At 38.5% G+C, this 18,205-nt stretch overlaps 1 protein-coding gene across 6 annotated transcripts in view; it reads right to left on the bottom strand.

The window, feature by feature from the left end:
• TIAM2 (TIAM Rac1 associated GEF 2) overlaps window positions 1-18,205 on the bottom strand; it is a 169,959-nt gene that overhangs the window by 19,347 nt on the left and 132,407 nt on the right. For all 6 annotated transcript variants that reach the window (XM_082755843.1, XM_082755848.1, XM_082755847.1 and 3 more), the window contains one exon: window positions 10,561-10,664. In XM_082755843.1, coding sequence (XP_082611969.1) covers window positions 10,561-10,664 — 104 coding nt within the window. The remainder of the gene's footprint in view (window positions 1-10,560; window positions 10,665-18,205) is intronic.

Here is an 18,205-nt window from a genome sequence, read left to right as displayed (position 1 = left end):
TTAATAAAAGGAGAACTATACCAGTGACATAATAAAACACAGCAACTCCCATGTTCCCTGTATTGCAGCACTGTTAGGGTGCCAGGATGCTAAGATATAAGGCTTCATTCAGCACTGCCCTTGCCACCACCTCTTTGCTCTCTCACAACCCTTTTTCTTGCATCCAGATGACACACTAAGCCTGGGCGCATATATCCTTGGTTATGAGTGTGCTACTTCACAGGTTTCAAGGATATTCACCTCGCTACAAGCAAGGGAATAACATAGGCTTCTCCTTTAATTACTGCAATTAAACTTACATCCATCTCTTTCCAAACCGTTAGCACAACTTGACAGCTCAGCATTTGCCAAACCATAAAGCTCAGCAGCCGGGCAGCACACTATCTGAAGAACAAGGATGCTGGCTCCCTGAAACAACACGCTTAAACACGATAAAGCACACAGAACACATCAAAGGAGTAGGAACCGTTCATTTAGCTGATGTTTTTTGAAGACTGGGCTATTTTGCAGGCAGATATCAGATTCACTGGGCAAGACGACTGTGCAACAGAAAACTAAAGGAATGGTCTCAAAGGAGTCAGATTTTCCAGGATACAAAGCCTGGTATAAAAATCCAATTACATGGACCACCACGTAGCATATACATTTCTTATCCACCATTTGTGGTTGCTTTTACAATAGCCCATAGCCACTAGGGATCCACAGATCAAGTTCAAGAATGAAAAAATGAAAAAAAAAAATATCACTAGTTTTCGGAAATTAAATGTTTACAGTACCACATATGGCACTGAAAAAATCAATGACAGATGTCAGGTCAACATTTATCAAAAGTGTAACTGTACTGTCAGGAAAGGCATTGTTTCAGCTTTGTTTTTAAAATCAGCATGAGTTGTGGCAACTTCAAGTTCTGTTTTTGTAACAGATATATGTTAAAAACACAGCGCATCCACTGGGACTGGGGAAAAAAAAAAAAAAAAGAAAAAAAAAAAAAGGCAGCTAAATTTCAGGTCCACGCGATATCGTCAATCTTGATTAAAAATAAAAATAAAAACAGGACAGGCCTTTTTAATTCCGTATTAGGAAGTTATTCTTCCCCAGATTTTCTAATTAAGCCTGAGTTATTAGCTAGCCATATGCCAGCTAAAAGATGTCACCAATTAACAGAGTTTTTTTTTAAATGTGTATTCGTTAGGAAAAAAAAACAACGTTTTAGTAATATTTCCAACTCCTATTGAGGGACTGGCATAAATCAAAAGGTAAAAAACACAAACTAAAGCAAATCAAATGAATGAAAGCCTTTTCTTTAGCATTTTTTCTTCTCCAGAAACATGAAAGAAACATTCAAACCCTTTTAAGAGACCTATGTCTCTTAAGTAAAATGTACAGACAAAATAATCAATCACCTTGAAATACTTTTAAGATGACTGGAAAAACAACAGTCTCATTGTTTGTTCCTGTGTGCTTTGAGCAACACTCTTTCCCTTTACAGACATCTGTTTTTCATCTTTCCATTTCAGTGGCAGGAGGCTTGATAGTTACCATAACAGTAACCTCCTTCGCAATGCAGGCTTCCCTCTATTGTCCCGATGCATCTAGGTGCACTGAGCTGCAGAGTTCGTTTCCCATCCTGCTTTTGCCCTTAATCCATGAAGGTAAAAGGCTAATTTTGCTCTGTCTCTATCCGCTTTGAATTAAAGGAAACAGCGGCTTGCCTCTGGGACAACTCTGAGCACTTGTAAGCTAACTTTTAACGTTACTTAGGACCACTAATGAAGGAGAAAAACAACTTGTATATGCAACATATATTTTGTATATGTATATGTATATGTATATGTGTATGTATAATACATATATAAGTATCCTGGACTAAACAGGAGCTCTGTCATATTAGTAGTCTCAAAGCATTGCAATCTAAACTCATGCTTAATTCAGCTGGTCTCTAGATCTCTACAGTGATCTAGAAGGACTTTGTTTTTCACTTATAAATGTGGGTGGATGATTTTTTTTTCAGTATTTTTGTCATTCTTATTATGCTAATAACATGCTTTAAAATGTCTTTAAAGCATATTTTCAAAGCATAATTGACCAAAATGAAGATACTTGCTTTAATTCCAGTGCTTAAAAAATAGTTAATACTCCAAATGTTTAAAATGAATTCTGGTTTAATTTTTAAATTTAAGCATCTTAAATACAGTTTTTAACATTTTCACCCATAGTGTTTTGTGCTGAATACAAAAACTTTTTTTTTGAGTGCCGAATTAGAAACTATGGCAACCATTAAGACATTATCTTTGCAGTTGCATTTATCTTTCACAATATATTTCCGCTAAGTGCCTTTAAAGTCAGAGATGGCTACCCTTACCTTTTCGTGCATATTGAATCTCAAACGTTAAAAGATGCAATAATCCCACTGTAAAGACAGAGGCAGACCCCTCAACTCCACACCAACACTCCTCCTGGTTTCATTGGGCTTTTGCTTGGGTACTACAGGAGCACTCGGCTTCAGAATTATTTCAGAAGGAAATAATTAATCAGCACACAAATGAAGGTCTAGATCTGCCTACAGTACGCTGACAAGCAGAGACAGGCACACAAGTGCTACGGACAGCAGGTAATGAAAGTGAAAATCTGTTGGCAGCTCCTGAGTATCTGACTCAACTGATCCCATAATTTAATCCTTCCCCTTCTTCCTTCCTTTCAGGTATCTTTTTGTTTTTGCAGAATCTCCTGCAGGTACTGGATTTTTTCAATTTTGGCTTTTCAGATCTACCTTTGGCCCTACACGTTCCTGACAGAAGAAAATAGGAATCAACGCCTAATTAAAGTACATGAGGGTATCTGGGATGCAGTAGTTGTCTGAAATCCTGTACTGTGACTTTGTGGCCTGTGTGTGATGCATTGTGTGCGACACTGTGTGCAACTTTGAAGTGACTTTGTGTCCCGTGGATAAATGCTGGGCACATCACATACCTCAGCATGTGCTAAAATTGTGTTTAAATGCTTCTCCATGGCAAGGGGGAAAACATATGTTATTGTCAGCACTGTAATGGAACAGTATCTCAGTCTTTAAAAAAGAATAAAGAAAAAAAAATATATATATATATATAAATCTACAGCTTGCAGAGAGCTTTTCCACTTCCCCAAGTCTGTCAGCAGCATGACTAGGTATCTTTGCCTTCCACTTCAAAGTCAAATGCAACCATCCTGTCCTATACTGCAGGTGACCAAGGCTGCCTTTGGAGGCCCAGAGTGGTGGATGCTAATGAAAATTCCTGTCCTGTATCAGTGAAATCAAAAGCATCTCCAGTGATGTTGCCAACCATATTTTCTGCCAATGAACCAACACTATTCTCACATGCTTCTCTTTTTACCTGCAGCCCCAGGGTTTTTTCCCAGAAGACCAGGAAGACAAGCTGCATTATAACTTGTCTCTCACCATCTTCTTTCATTTGCAAACATCAGCAGAGTTTCTTCTTCTGACCAAAACCATCTGCACAGTTTACACTGATAGCTGTCATGGTGCTTTTGAGAGGGCATTTCCTTCAGTCAGAGGAAAAACAACCACCACCTCCCCTCCAAGCCCCAGCAAGGCAATGTAACAGCACAAAGCACAACAACACAAGTTCACACCTCTGCATGCAAGATCTGCACAATCTCCTTTTGCTTTTGTTTCTTGCTATTCCCCACCAGTAAGTACATATGCAGCTCTCCATCTAGAGCCTGAGTTAGTGTCTGGTTACATGCTCACTCTAGATATAGGACATTTCATGCTTAAAACTTTATGTCTTCAAGGCTCCCCATTACATTAGTCAAGCCAGGCAACTTGTATTCGAATTTTAGGTCATCCATACGTTAGCTCTCCTGCATATGAAGAACTGCCTGACAAAGGCAATAAAGTGAAATCCAGGACTGGGGTTAGAAGCAAGAACTCACTGGTAAGTTTACAGCTTCTGTAACCCAGTGCATCGGTTTTGGTGCTTTCTCCAGGGGATGGAACAAAATACTGAAATCTAGAGTTATTAGCAAAACGCTTACAGACTTCCAACAGTCCATGAGTGAAAACTCATGTCTCTGATACCCTCCTGAAAAGGATGCATGATGACAGCAGGGCTTTGGCTCCACACTGCTGGGGCCAGCCCCTTGGGTTGGGCTCACTGCAGGCTAGGCTGTCTGCAAGGGAAGCACAATAATTAACAGAGCTCCCCATGGCCTCTGTCGTGCTTTCAGTGCAGAACTGTCCCCTCCAGGCAGAAATGAATCAAGGAAAACCACTGCTGAGGAACATGCTTTTTTCCCATGTTAGCTCCCAGACTCCCTAAATGCATCTCACATCTGGAAAGAAATGACACTGAGATTGAAGAGGTGTACACACAATTTTGAGACCACTACGTTTATCATTGTTAAATCCCTTTCCTACAAAGAAGAGAAGAAGGGATGCTAATTGCAGACTACTCCCCAAGCTTTTGGATCTTGTCAACTGCTGAAGAGAAGTTCTCATGATTGAAATTAGGGAAAGATTCTTAATGTCCTATGGATGTTGAGTAGACCTTCAGGCAGACATTTCTCTTGCAATTAAGGACATGCTGTGCAAGCAGGAACTGCCTGGGTACTGCAAAATAGAGCTAATAAGAAGCTATCACCATGAACATCATTTAACTGTAATTGCCTCCATGCATAAAATAGGTTTGGGACCACATGGGCATACCAGTAGTTTTTAACTCCTCTTGTTTTACTTTTCCCAGAGGGACCTCTGGTTGAGCTTCTGGTCATTTCTACTTCTCTTTCTTTCAAGTTAACTCAACAATTGGTGTTTACTTGATTACTAATATTCACCTGCAATCAAAACACAATTTTTACTTCCCAGTTTTGAAGTTTTATGCAAAATATTATTGCAAATCTTCCTTCTAACTTGGTATATTTTAGGAAATCTTTAGCTTTCTCACTCAAAAATCATACCAGGAAACTGTTTAACTTTGGTGGGGAAGAATAAACATTTCTTGACCCATTAACGACCATCCACTGCTTACATACACATTCAGATTGATGATTCTTATATCATATCTGAGCATGGATGAGTGTCATCACCAGATCAAAATAAATAAACAAACCACCACAACTGAACATGTAGGATTACATTTACTGACAATGCCTATAGAAGGCTGTTGGGTGTGTTTTGAATAATGTTGTCCTGAGCTATCTCACAGCACATATGCTATAGATCACATGCTTGTACAATGTTTTCTAGGTAATAGATTAGAGGAATATATCATTTCTAGCATCTACTTGCTTTCTTCTGGAAGAAGAAATGTCATTCAAATCATCCATAAACATTAAACAATTATGTTAATTTTCTGCTAAGATGGGACTCTATGAGTAATGATTACTAACTGCTTTAGCTTCCATTATTCCATGACAGCTGCTGCAAATGCCCCTTCCTCCCCCCAAAACCAAAGCAACCACCACCTTTTCTTTAACGAATGGGTGTTCAGACAGACTAGCAATGGGATACACATTTTTACACTCAGGTTTGAACCTAGAACACCATATAGTACACCTGGGGATTTTTACTCTTTTCTGCATTAGAAGTTGACGGCTTTAGTGCTGTTTCTACTGAAGGGTCTTCCACACTAGTTTTAGATGGGTTCAAAAGAAATCATTATTTTTTTTTAACCGTACGAAGAGCATCCCTCCAGTACATGGCTACACTGTATACACCAGCGGCCAAAACACTATATGCAGCAAACTTTTTACAATACTCACTGATTTTTATTACAGAAATAGCTGTGTGAAATCAGTTATTATGTAACACAAAGATGTCCTTTTTGAAATCATGCCGCACTTTGCCTTTGTTGGAAGCGCTGTTTTGGGAAGCTTGTTGTGGTAAGTGTTGCCTTCTGACCCAGTCTCAATCTCTCCAATTACACCACTCAGGGACCATCTGACACGCAATCCAAACACTCAGTTGCACTTATTTTTAGATGGTCTGGAAATAAAACCTCATAGTCGAAACATCAACTTCTCACTACACCTGCCAGACCTCCTTTCTGGCAAATGAGGGACTGTCCAATACTGGCATCACAGTAAACAGAAAACACAAGCTTCAAAGGCACTGACAAGATTATTTCACATTATATGAAAAACTGAAGCATCCCAAAGCAGGTTCTGAAATGCACAAGTTTGTACAATATATTTTTCTATTTTTGGTTTGCACAGTGAAGCAAAGGCAATTTTGTATGAGTCTCTATACCCAACTTATTCCCCAAATCTTTTACTTCATTATTTGAAAGAAATACAGAAACACTTCAGAAACGTTATGAAATCAAACCTGTTGGCCATTCTGTAGAAAGCAAATTCTTGTTAACATTCAAAGTTTCTCATCACACTAGCTTTCATTTCTGCATCTGCAATGTTAATTTTTGAAGATGCCAGCATAAAGCCATTTTGCATTCATTGACTATTTTTAACTTGATTACAAAGTTTCACACTAGCTATTTTTCTTAAGTGTGAAGTTATCCATCTTTCTTATACTCTATGATATAACTGAGAATGTAATAGTTATTTCATACGTTCGCATAGCTTACTCTACATTTTTTTAATACAATCTGTAAAATATTTGAAATGAAAATATATCTTCTCCCCCACAAAGATGCATTTATATGAAGATCTGTCTTTCCTTCTGTTGAAATTTATTTTGATTTGGAAAATAGTTGTCTCTGATCATATGCAAAAGATTTAGAGTAACTGAAAATCAGATCACAACAGTCTCAACTCCTATCCTCAGGACAGGAGTTACATATATGGTAAAATTTCATCTTTTAGCTATGCTTATCTTTCATAAAGGGATATTCTCAAAATATTGTAAATACAAAGTAAAGTTAATCATGGTGGTACGAGACTACTGAAGTTAATTTAGAGGAAACCATGGGCTAGAGAAAGGACTTCTGACTGATATGGATTGCAAATAGAAATCACAAGTAACTAAAGGAAAAGCAGTATTCTGCATTCAGTTTCATGCTACTCTGATACAGAGACCTTGATTCTTGGCAACTGTCAACATATTAGGATTTAACAGAGTACCGGGGCGCTGACAATTAGTTCTCAAAATGATTAAACACAACTAAACCTAATTGTACTGACAGGCATACCAAATCCCCCGATTTTCTGAGGTCCTCTATTCTTCTGTCAACAGGACACCTACATACTCCAGAACCAACAATTGCAGGGATGACTTGCCACTGCCACATAAACAGTATTTTAACACAGTTTGTACATGTACTGCAGCAAAACGTGTTAGAGGTATAACATCTATCCTTGGTAAATGAAAGAGAAAACAAATATAAAGCAAGTTTTCATTAAAGGTATAAATGAGATATTCCAAAGAACATAGAGCTGACAAAACTAATGAGCATCTGGAATGGATGGTTCTTGACATGCACGTGTTTTTAATACTACTTCATAACTGAAGGAGCAGTTTCGGTTTCTGGAATAAAATAATCCTCTATTGTCCTTCTAATTCATTAGTTAACTCTCAGATGAAAGACAAACACGAGGCTCTACTAAATTCATTCATTTCTTGGACTACAAAAAATGAATGAGCGCATGTTTGAATGTAGTACACATGTAACAAAAGACTTTTTCCTTTGAAATTACTTCCGAAATTCCTCCCTGCATTTTCAGTTGAGTCTAACCTTGAAAAGAATAATAATGAAAACCAACCAAACAAAAATGTTCCAAATGAGAAACTTAAAATCCAGAAATCAAACATGCAACCATTACATGGAAAGCTTTAAGATTGCTTTTTATTTACTTACATTTTATGGGAAACAAATCAAACAAACTTCAAAGGAGTCTGCTCCCTCAGAACCACGTAATTACATCTACAGCTGTTGTCAACTGGGAAATGAGCATGTCTAGCTGCTTCTCCTCTGAAATAATCCCAAACTGCCTGTTGTTCCAGGCTTTTGCTCAGAACCTCCTAGTGCCACCAACGTCCTCTCCATGAAGCTGTGGCTACAGATCTTCTCTCCCCCATACTTCTGCAACATTGCGTAACACTGAGGTGTCTGCACTACTGGTCTCCCACAGGCATCGATCAAGTTAGCACAGGCAGGAAACAGAAGGCAAAAAGGGGAAAAAAATCCAGATGCTGTGCTTTTTGCGGCTGCACAATTTCCGCAGACTACCTTTTATTAGCAATAGCTATTGTTCATCTGGTGAGCAGTCCCAAATCACAGCTATAAAAACAGAAATCATTTTAATTCTTTTTATACCCAATCACTGAAACACATATAGTATACACTGCTTCCTAAATTTACCGTGAGCTTTCTTTTTTTTTTTTTTTAATTCTCCGTCTGTTGGAGAAATCAAAAGGGTCAGACAAAAGCTCTGACAGTAATAGGCACCCTCCAACAGAAAGGCAGCAATCAATTACAAACCATTTGCAGAAATTGTAGAGCTGTCACAGACTCGTTTACAGCTGCAGTTCAAGTCAGACTGCCTTTGATTGCCAAGCCATTTCTTCCTCCTTGCACCATGAAAACTAGGACAGCTTCAGATAGTTTTTAACAAAAGGACACTAGCAGACCCACACGCCAGCCTAAGAAGTGAATTGCAATATGGTATGGGCAGTTATTGCAACATATTGTGCACAAGCCATTAATACTGATAGATGTGACAGATCTTCAGCTGGAGAGAGGAGAGGGAGCAGACCTGTCTGTTTTCCCCTCTTTCTTTATGACCTACAACTGCAGCACATAATTCAGAGCTTCAGGACAAATTTAGCATGTTCAGAGCAACAACTGCCTTAAATTAATTGTTCTCTGTGTATTTAAATCTGATGAACTCTCCCTAATTTCCTACTATTTGCTGTATTTGACACGGACAATCAGGAGTGACTTTGACAAGCAAAGCCTTTGTTTCTTGGCTAAAGTGAAGCTTGAGCCCAAGAGGCTCCAGCAGGATGGGTGCTCAGTCCTGTTTGTGCACCCAACAAGGAGGGCACCACAAGGCACCTGGGCTGCAGGGGGGACCTTGCCAAGCACCAGATTCACAGGGCAGCCACTGCCTGAGCCTAGGCGTCACCCCAGCTGGGTTCTCACAAAGCAGGTGGTGGGTGCTTTGACCCCCAACCACTAACACACTGCAGATGCCCTAGAACTGGACAGTAGAGAAATCTCCATTGTCCCTTCCAAAGGAATAATGGGCCTAGGGTGAGAAAAATCTCCCTAGGATTTATTCTTTACTGGTTGCAAAGACATTTTAGAACTGTAACCAAGGTGAAACACAATACACAAATTATCTCTGTAGGAATCCCCTGTGAAGCTGGAGATAGGCTAAAGGCCCCAAATCACTGTGTGTCTCCTTACTCTCAGAGTAAACTGCATAAAGTCACCCATAGTGGACTGAAATAGATTACCAAAAAAACTGCTAAATGTAAAAGAGGATCAGTTCTTCTCAGTAAGGTATGGCTAGAGGCACAATGCATCCTTCATTTTGGTCCTCCGAGATTTTACATTTGCCTTACCCTTCTACCCTTCCTGTCTTATCTCTGCTTCTCCATCTAAAAATTTCATTTAACCTAGTAAAAAATAATATATTCCAAACCTATATAAACTTTTGTTTTGTTTTGTTATGTAATTGTGTAATGCAAGTGTTATCACACGTGATTTGAGATACAACCATATCAACAACAAAAGTAACAAAACAACTTCTGCCAATAACTAGTAAAATCATATACCAATAACAAGGACGCCAATCCTTGTTATCAATAACAAGGATGCCAATAACTAGTAAAATCATTGCTACAGACATGAAAACTACCCATGACAGCAGCTGGAGGTTTCAAAACAGCATGCACTTGAGCTGGACAGAGATTGCAATTTGAATGACACAGGAAAAAAAAAAAAAAAAAAGTGCTCTTTGAAGACCAATGCATTTGTAGGTTGACACACTAGTTCTGGGGGTTCCTGCCTCAGTCTCCAAAGCCCTGACTGAGAGAAGGCTTGAGTATCCATTACTCCAGCTGAAGTTAAACAGCAACTGCAGGTGCATAAAGGTTCCCCAAATTAGACAGCAGGAATCACTGGGCTCCCAAAAACCGGGTCTCTCAAAGTCTGTAGTCCAGTCTGAAATTACTGGTGTTAAGTAAGTGTTGCTATGGCCACTGCAATCTTAACAAAAAGCCTTAAAACTATCAGCAATAACTAACTAACTAAGTATATATATATGCATTATATGAACTGAATTAGTTGAAAAGCTACAGCAGTTTCACTGTTCTCTGGAGAAGTGGGTTCAAGCAACACATAAAGATGAATTTGATGAGTTTCCACCTACTTGCTATTTGCCCCATCACAATGCTTTCAGAGATGTAGCAGCTATTCCTAAGATGCTGACCTGTCAACCTGACCTCAAGATAACAAAACACTAAGTACACTAGTAGGCATTCAATTTTTCCAAATTAGTGCTGTACATTACATTCTTCCTCCCAGAACGCAGAGCATTAACACTAAGTCACCGCTGCCTTTTTGTTTATAAGGACTGTTACCTCAATCATGTTCTTACCCTGAAAGGTGGATCAGTCTTCTCCCTGTGTGGCACTTGGTCCAGAGTGCCATCAGTACTGCTTCTTTTCAAGCTGGATGTGACATCAGGTACATTACTAAAATCTGCATTTGAGAGAAAACAAATAATTTAGAGGGTTAGAGAAGAGGAACAGGAAAAACATTTGCTTTTATCTGCAGATATTTTCAATGTCTAGCAGAATTACAGTAGGGGGACAGAAGGAATACAAGATTTGCCACTCACCCCATCACCTGAAAAATAACACAAGAGGTCAAAACAAGAGAAACTATGCCTGCAAACTCTGCTTTCAAAACAAGCTGGACTTCTAAGACTATCTGAAGCAATAAGCGTATCTGATCTACAAAAATAAACCTCACGTTCTTGCTAGCGGCATGCTTTCTAAGGTAGCATTATCTATAATCAGCACGCTCTGTGCTGAGACAACCAATGAGGATAATTAAATGCACTCAGTAGTTCTCCTTGAATGAGCACACTATTTGACATGATTTAGTACTGAATCCCTTAAAGATTTAAAAAGAAAAGAAAATTTTGCCTTGGAACAAGGCAAATAATACTGACAAAATCTCTTCCTCTTAACAACAGTCTAACAATTTTACTAAGTTTGGAGTCCAAATATGTAGCACCTGGTACAATGCAAAAAAAAAAAAAAAAAAAATAGTAAGAGGCACTGCCCTACTCTCCTCATTGACAGGCTGTAGCTATCAATAACATTTATGTGTAAGCTCAAGATCTATCAAACAATGCTGAACATTCATATAAAATAAGGAATTTTTCTCATTGCATTTCCTCAATTGTCTGCTTAAAATCTGTAGAGACATTTTTAATTAAAACTCTAAGAAATTAAGTAAAATTCCTCTGATCTTTGATCTGCAATGTTATCAACCCAAGCCATTAAAATCATAAAGCAGATACCAAAACACTAATGAGGATTTTTAGCAACCTCATATTACAAAATAGAAATAAAATGAAGGTTTGGTGTTTGGTTTTTATTGTTGTTGTTGTTGTTTTAATTTGCTGCTTTGTCTTCTATCCTGTAAGCCTCTAGGGCATAATTCACACCACATTTTCAAACTTTCCTCAACACCTACAAATGCTGGAGATTTATTTTAAGTGAAAGCTGAGATTCGCATTTAATCACTGACTCAAGAAACTAAGGCGATAATTGGAACAAGTAGCACTCATCTTGCAATAGAATCATGAGAGACTGCAACAATAAAATTGTGAAGGACAACAGTCTCTCTCCACCTGGGTGCTTAAACCCTGATGCAGGGTGCTTTTTTTTTTTTTTCCATTTTCATTTTTAATATGAAGCGGTTGTTGTATCCTCTACACCATCTCATTCTGATGGAGAGCTACCAACCAAACCTCCCTTTCCCAGGCAGCTCAGAGATCTCTTTGCAATCTGGCTTCACTCTGCAAATCTGGCTGAGGGCAGGGACTTGCTGCTGTCCTGTTCCCCCAGAGTGGAAGCAGCTCCTGTCAGCAAGGATTCACAGACACGGACTGAAATGGAGAGGGAAGTGGGAATTTTAGGTCCAAAAGACCACCTTGCAGCCCACAAGGGGCTTTCCTGGGAATACAAAACATGGCAGAAGGACTTCACAGGAAAGCCAGAGAGAAAGATGCAAATGTTGCTTTCTCCCTGAGGATACTGTGAGGAAATGACTCAGTGTGATGTCATCTTGAAACTTTATTTTTCCACATGTTATTAAGGAGCCTATGTCAAGCTTAGTGTCAAGGTTGTCACTTTCCACCCAGGTACCAAAGACCAGATTACTCTGTCATTTCCCTATCCATGTAGGACCAGTGTCCCATCACTCTTCTCCCCTCAAGCTTTTTTACCTTTCCTTCCTGGAAGCAGGTGTAGCTCCTGATATCTCAGATACCCTGAGAGTTACCACCTTTGCAGAGAAATAACACATTTTACACAGCTCCATCAAACAGCTACCCACCTTCATTAAGAATTTAATGAGAAGCCTACCTTATGTGTTTATTTTATTATGCCTCTACCCTTCTTCTTCCACCATGCCTGAATAATTTTCTTCTACCCTAAGAACTTCTAAAGTCATAATGAGCTCCTCTTCTGAATATGGACGTGAATGCCTACTGACTTCAACCACTGTCAGCTCCTGGGTTCACAAAAATTAAGCCAACCCTAAAACATGAATCAACTTTATTTCCCATTAGCATTCTTTTTATTTCCATTCTGGGTTTTAATGCACTTTTTTCCCTTACCTCCAAACAGCATGCACCTGAGATTGTCTGCTTTTCTTCTTAGAGAAATACCTTTCCCTGATTTTACAAAGTGACCATTAAACATATCAGACCTTAACAAAACAGGAAGTAAAACTAACCTACATAAGCAATGAAATAAGCAATGAAGCAAAAGCATAAATATAGGAAGAGGACAAAAAGGTAAAACAATCAGTAGGTAACATGATCAGAACAAACTGGAAATAACAGCAGCCAAGGCAGCCAAACAAAACAGTGTACCGCCTTTTTTTTTTTTTTTTTTTTTTCCAGATGATCTATCTTTTCCTCTCCTCACCCTTATCCTTTTTTTTTTTTTTTTTTCTTTGCAGCCTATATGGCTGTCAGAGGTGGGCCTATTATAGTCTTGCCCAGTTTTATAGCATTAGCTATTGACACTGTGTGTTTCTGATTATAGTTAAGGTAAGCAACAGTAAATGTAATTTTATTTAGTAATAACTAAAAAAGTTACACAGAAAGGATCCAAGGTGAGAAAGGACATCCTACTGCATGCTGTTTGCCAAACTAACATGAGGAGGGAAGGAAGGAAGCATGTCTCGTTGATCAGTTTAGCATCCATATCCTGTCTCCCTTTCCTCCTTTTACTATAGAAGCAGACTTCCTCTGGATTTGCATCTACACACCATTGAACTATTCCCAAAGAGCAGAGAAGCATCAACATCAGCTGCATAGCTAAAAAAACAAATATAAATGTCAAGGGGTGAAGAAAAATGAACACTAATTTAGAGAATGCATAATTTCAAATGCAAAGCCTAAAGACACAACACAATAGCAAGTTTAATGTTGAAATTCTCTCTACTTGTAGCACTAAGTGGAAGGGGAATAACAAGAGGAGTAACCATACAAACTGTATTTTCTTAACATTTTTACATTTGGATTCATCTCTACTGAAGGATTCATGTAACAAAGATGTTCAAGTTGCGCTACCATACAGGCCAGGTAACCACCATCCTTTCAGGCAAAACTAGTAACACAAGAATAGAGAGTATGCATGGAACTGAGAGAAATGTTATAGATGTGCATGTATGAAAACTGTTCTAGTATATAACGTTCTGGATCTTTGCTGGAAATTTGCACAGTAGAGTATGCCAGTAGATACACATTCCTAAAATTCATCCAAATGCAAGGTCAAATCAGCGCTTCCTGGCAACTCTTTTCTTCCTCTTAACCACCTCTGATATTCCTTACCTCAATACAATTACTTTACTGACTGGTTAAGAGAAAACATGGACTACTTTGTTGTAAATATGTTGCCTGAGAGACTGTCCAGCATAGTAATGGCAAGTTGCATTAGAGCAGTACATTATATTTATCCTACTGATACACTTGTGATAAACCTTTCTGGAAGAAAAAAGGGACTAATAATGCTGGGTTAAACATAACCTGGTTTAAATATTTTAAAATATTTTTTCTGTACTACAGCACATGATACTGAATGCACACCCCTCTGTCCTGTTCACACACATACACACTTGTGCATGGTGAGTGGAAATGTGTATCACTTCCATCTGGGAAGGACAGCATCCTCAGAAGCAGATAGCTGCTTCTTATTTAGCAAACCAGAGTGTCTCCAGATGTTAAATACAAAGTCAGCTTGCTGTGAGCAAGGAAAGTAGCAACCCCAGATAAATGATAAAATCCTTGGAAAAGTACAGGGACAAAATGCCATTGTGTGAAAAGGTTAACTAAATCATATGATGTGTACCAAGCATTATGCTTAGTTTCTAGCAATGAATGAACAGCACCAAGAACATGCTCAGCACTTTCAGCTACCAACATCGTCACCAAAGAAGGTGTGGTGTGTGTTTCAGAGTTTAAATAAATGCAAATGTTCTGATTAAATCTCCTCCCTAATACCATTACTCCTGCAATACTGTGTCTTGCTGGCAGGCAGATACACAGCTCAGTATCATTCAACAGATACGGTTGAAAAGAAAGAAGTGTTAATGTAACCACTAAAAGCTGAAAGAAAGTGTACTTCCTAAGTCATGCTCCTCACTATTAATTATTCAGTTTAAATTGGGCACAGAGTGCACAGATGGGACAATCATTGAGAAAGATAAACACATACAGCACATCCAAGAGCTCTGTACGCCTACAGGAACGTCTTTTCTGCAAATCTGCGGTGATGCACGTACAAGTGGTCAATATGGAAGACATTCAAATGTTTGTGAGCAATGAGGTACAATGGAAACATATCCTCCAACAGATGTGCGAGACAATAATAATCTGTGCTACAATCCTAGCCAAGAAACCAAAGGAAATCAACTGGAAAACATCAACATCGACCATCCGACAACTCGTTTACCATAAAGAAGTCATCAACAAATGCAAATGTCACTGATCTCCTTTTTCTGCTTAATTAACACAGAAACCTTAATTACTTTCTAGTCACTGCAGCTCATACCACTTCAGCACTCATTGCAAACAAAGGAAGTAGGAACTGAGAATCTTCTTTCATTTATATATATATTTTTTCCCAATACTTTGGAATTTGTTCTGTTTTAGATTTTTCTCACCAATTTCAAAAACATCAAATCCTCATATCAGGCATGTCAAGTGCTATCAGATGTCAAGCACTATGTAGGTGGTTAACCACCCCCTTTTCAAACTACAAAAAGAGGGTGTGTTTCCATCTGCCACTCTAGTAACAACAATAAATTGAATAAAAAATTCCTTCTAGATCTACAGTAGAAGACATCAAAGCAGTCTCTTACGCCACGACATACTAAGGGAGTTGCAGGGGCATCATTTTCAGCTCTTGGCAGCAGCAGTTCTGTGCATCACTTGGTAACTACCCTCTGCAAGTAGTTTTGACACCATGACAGGCACAGGCAGCCCTGAACTTGGTAGCAAAATACACACATATCTTTATATATAGCTCCTACACCAGTATTGAAAATTGGCTTTCCATTTTGCCACATTTCTGAGATTTCAAAACTATATGAGATTTCAAAACTATTTTGCTTTATATCAGAATGAAACAATGTTCTTTTACAGTACATTATTTTACATTATATTCTTTTGCATTTTACATTACATTAATGTTCTTTTACTTTTTTTTTTTTTGTTTTTTTTCTCCAAAATGCTGGGAAAGAGACAACACAGGACAAAAAGAAATAGCTTGACACCAGGATATTCATCCATGATGTAGGAGAGAGAGAGATGAAGTCTGCTGCTCTGAAGCTTCAGGCAAGGTAACTGAACTTGGGTATGTCTCAGCTAACATAAGTTCCTTGATTAACGGCTAATAGCTGCTAGCCCTTCCTGGTGTCTTCCGCTCCATCTGATCCTCTTACAGCATCAAGAAATATTCACTACAGTGCACAGATTCAGACTCTATAGCTCATGGTAAAGCTAGTCCTATAGGACACAAGCGGCCCAGGCTGAAATCTGTCTATCTTCAGCAGGAAAAGCAGGAAAGGTAGGAAAGGAAATTGTGACTAGAAAATAACCACACCTCAGAGGGGTGCAAACTGAGCTACACTCATGCCCAGCAGAGGGCCATACTTTCTTTATCCCACAACAATTAAAACCTGGCATATGAAATTGAAACACAAGTGAAAGGATTTTAATAATGATCCAACTAACAATAGGGAAGCCAGGATGATGCTATGCTATGCATCTTATGAATAACAAGTAATACCTAAGCTTAAAGAAGGAGTGAAAATATTGGGGGAATCTACTGTAGAAGGTAGCAGATCTATGGCCATCATAGTAACCAAAGGCTTTCAAATTTAAATGTTAAAGGAAAAAAAGAAGATTAATGGGATTCCATATACATGCAGCATGGTTAAACAGACTGCATCAAACTAACCTGACATCTGTCTTTGATAATAGATACTTTAAAAAAAAAAGAACATAGGATATATCTAATGTTCCAGAACCTTACTTTAAAAAAAGGACAGCTTTATAACATCCCAAGGGAAATTACCTGCTAAAATGGAAAAATATAGTAATTAAAACAAGGCAGAAGTGGCTAGCAGGGAAGGCAGCAGTAGATTGGTCTGAAAGAGCTGCTAGGTCTGGGAAAGGCTACTGGTGGATTTCTTCCAAGGTGAATTTGGTGACCAATTTAACTTGATATTTTCATTATTTGTCTCAGCACAGAAAGTACAACAGGAATTACTCTGATTAAATACACTTATCATTCAAAGTTAATATGTGCCATTAATTAAGAGCATGACTGGACTACCACACAGGAGATGCAGGATGACCTTGAACACAGAGCCGCAGTTCCAGAATGAAATCACACAGGAGAAAGTTTCAGGGACTAAGGAGAATAATTCCTTCTACAAACTGCAGCTCATCAGTTGGAAATACGAAAAAGCAAAAAGCGTAGGTGTGTGGAGAAGAGGGTAAAAACACGAAGCTTTGAGCTAAAGCTACCTAAGCAAAGGTCAAGGCCCACAGAGGCCAATCAGTTATAATCAGGAATATGCCAGTGCAATAATAAGATTGGCTTTTAACCATCACACAAATGAATTTCTGAAACAGGCTTACCCAGGAGAAAAGGATGCAAACAGTTTATCCTATTTTAAAATGGAATAGAAATATTGTATGAATGAGGCTATTGAAAGCCTTGACTAGCAAAGCACCGGGCTCAGTGAGTCTGGGAATTCCTTCCCATCCTATGTTCCTTGGTCACTAATGTAACACAAATAGTATGTAGATAGCTAAATGCAGCTATGCAGGAAAATAGATAGAAGAGCCAGAAGCCTCTGTCTATGCAGTAGAACACAAGAAGCACTTTGTTTCATTAGTGCTGGTATATAAAGATCTGGGCAAAGAGCATTTCCGACTAAGACAATGCTTCTAGCACAAGTGCACATAGGTGTAGAAACTGTTGCCAATGGTTGTCTTGCATGCCAGTCACTTGCTGATTCCAGCTTAGACATTTGTTATTAACTCTTCTTGTTTCTCTGCTGCAAACTGATCTTAATCATGGTTGTAGATCTCTGGCACATGGGAGAGAAATGGCGCTCTCATTTCCTTTCCTCTTGACTGCAGTAGATAGATGTTTCAGATATAAAAACATGCATGCACACACAGCTTCAACCAATTACGATGGCCTTGGTCTAGGCTGTAAAAGACAGATACCCAGATCTCTGATCAGAGCAATGAAGAGCATTTTTGAACACTGATACTGTCTGTCAATTTCAGATATAGGTTGCAAAACAGCAAAAACCTGGGTGGTGACTTATATCTGAGAATACCGATATGAATTATAAGCTCAAAAAATTAGGATCCATAATTATGAGGATATGAGGTCCAGTCTATCTTCTAGGGAAGAATGTATTCAATATTTTCACTAATTCCTTACTGTTCTAAAAACTGTCAGTAACACATAACA

This window comes from Aythya marila (genome assembly GCF_965140915.1).
Source record: "Aythya marila genome assembly, chromosome: 3".
Taxonomy (NCBI): domain Eukaryota; kingdom Metazoa; phylum Chordata; class Aves; order Anseriformes; family Anatidae; genus Aythya; species Aythya marila.
This window is presented reverse-complemented; position numbering and strand designations above follow the sequence as displayed.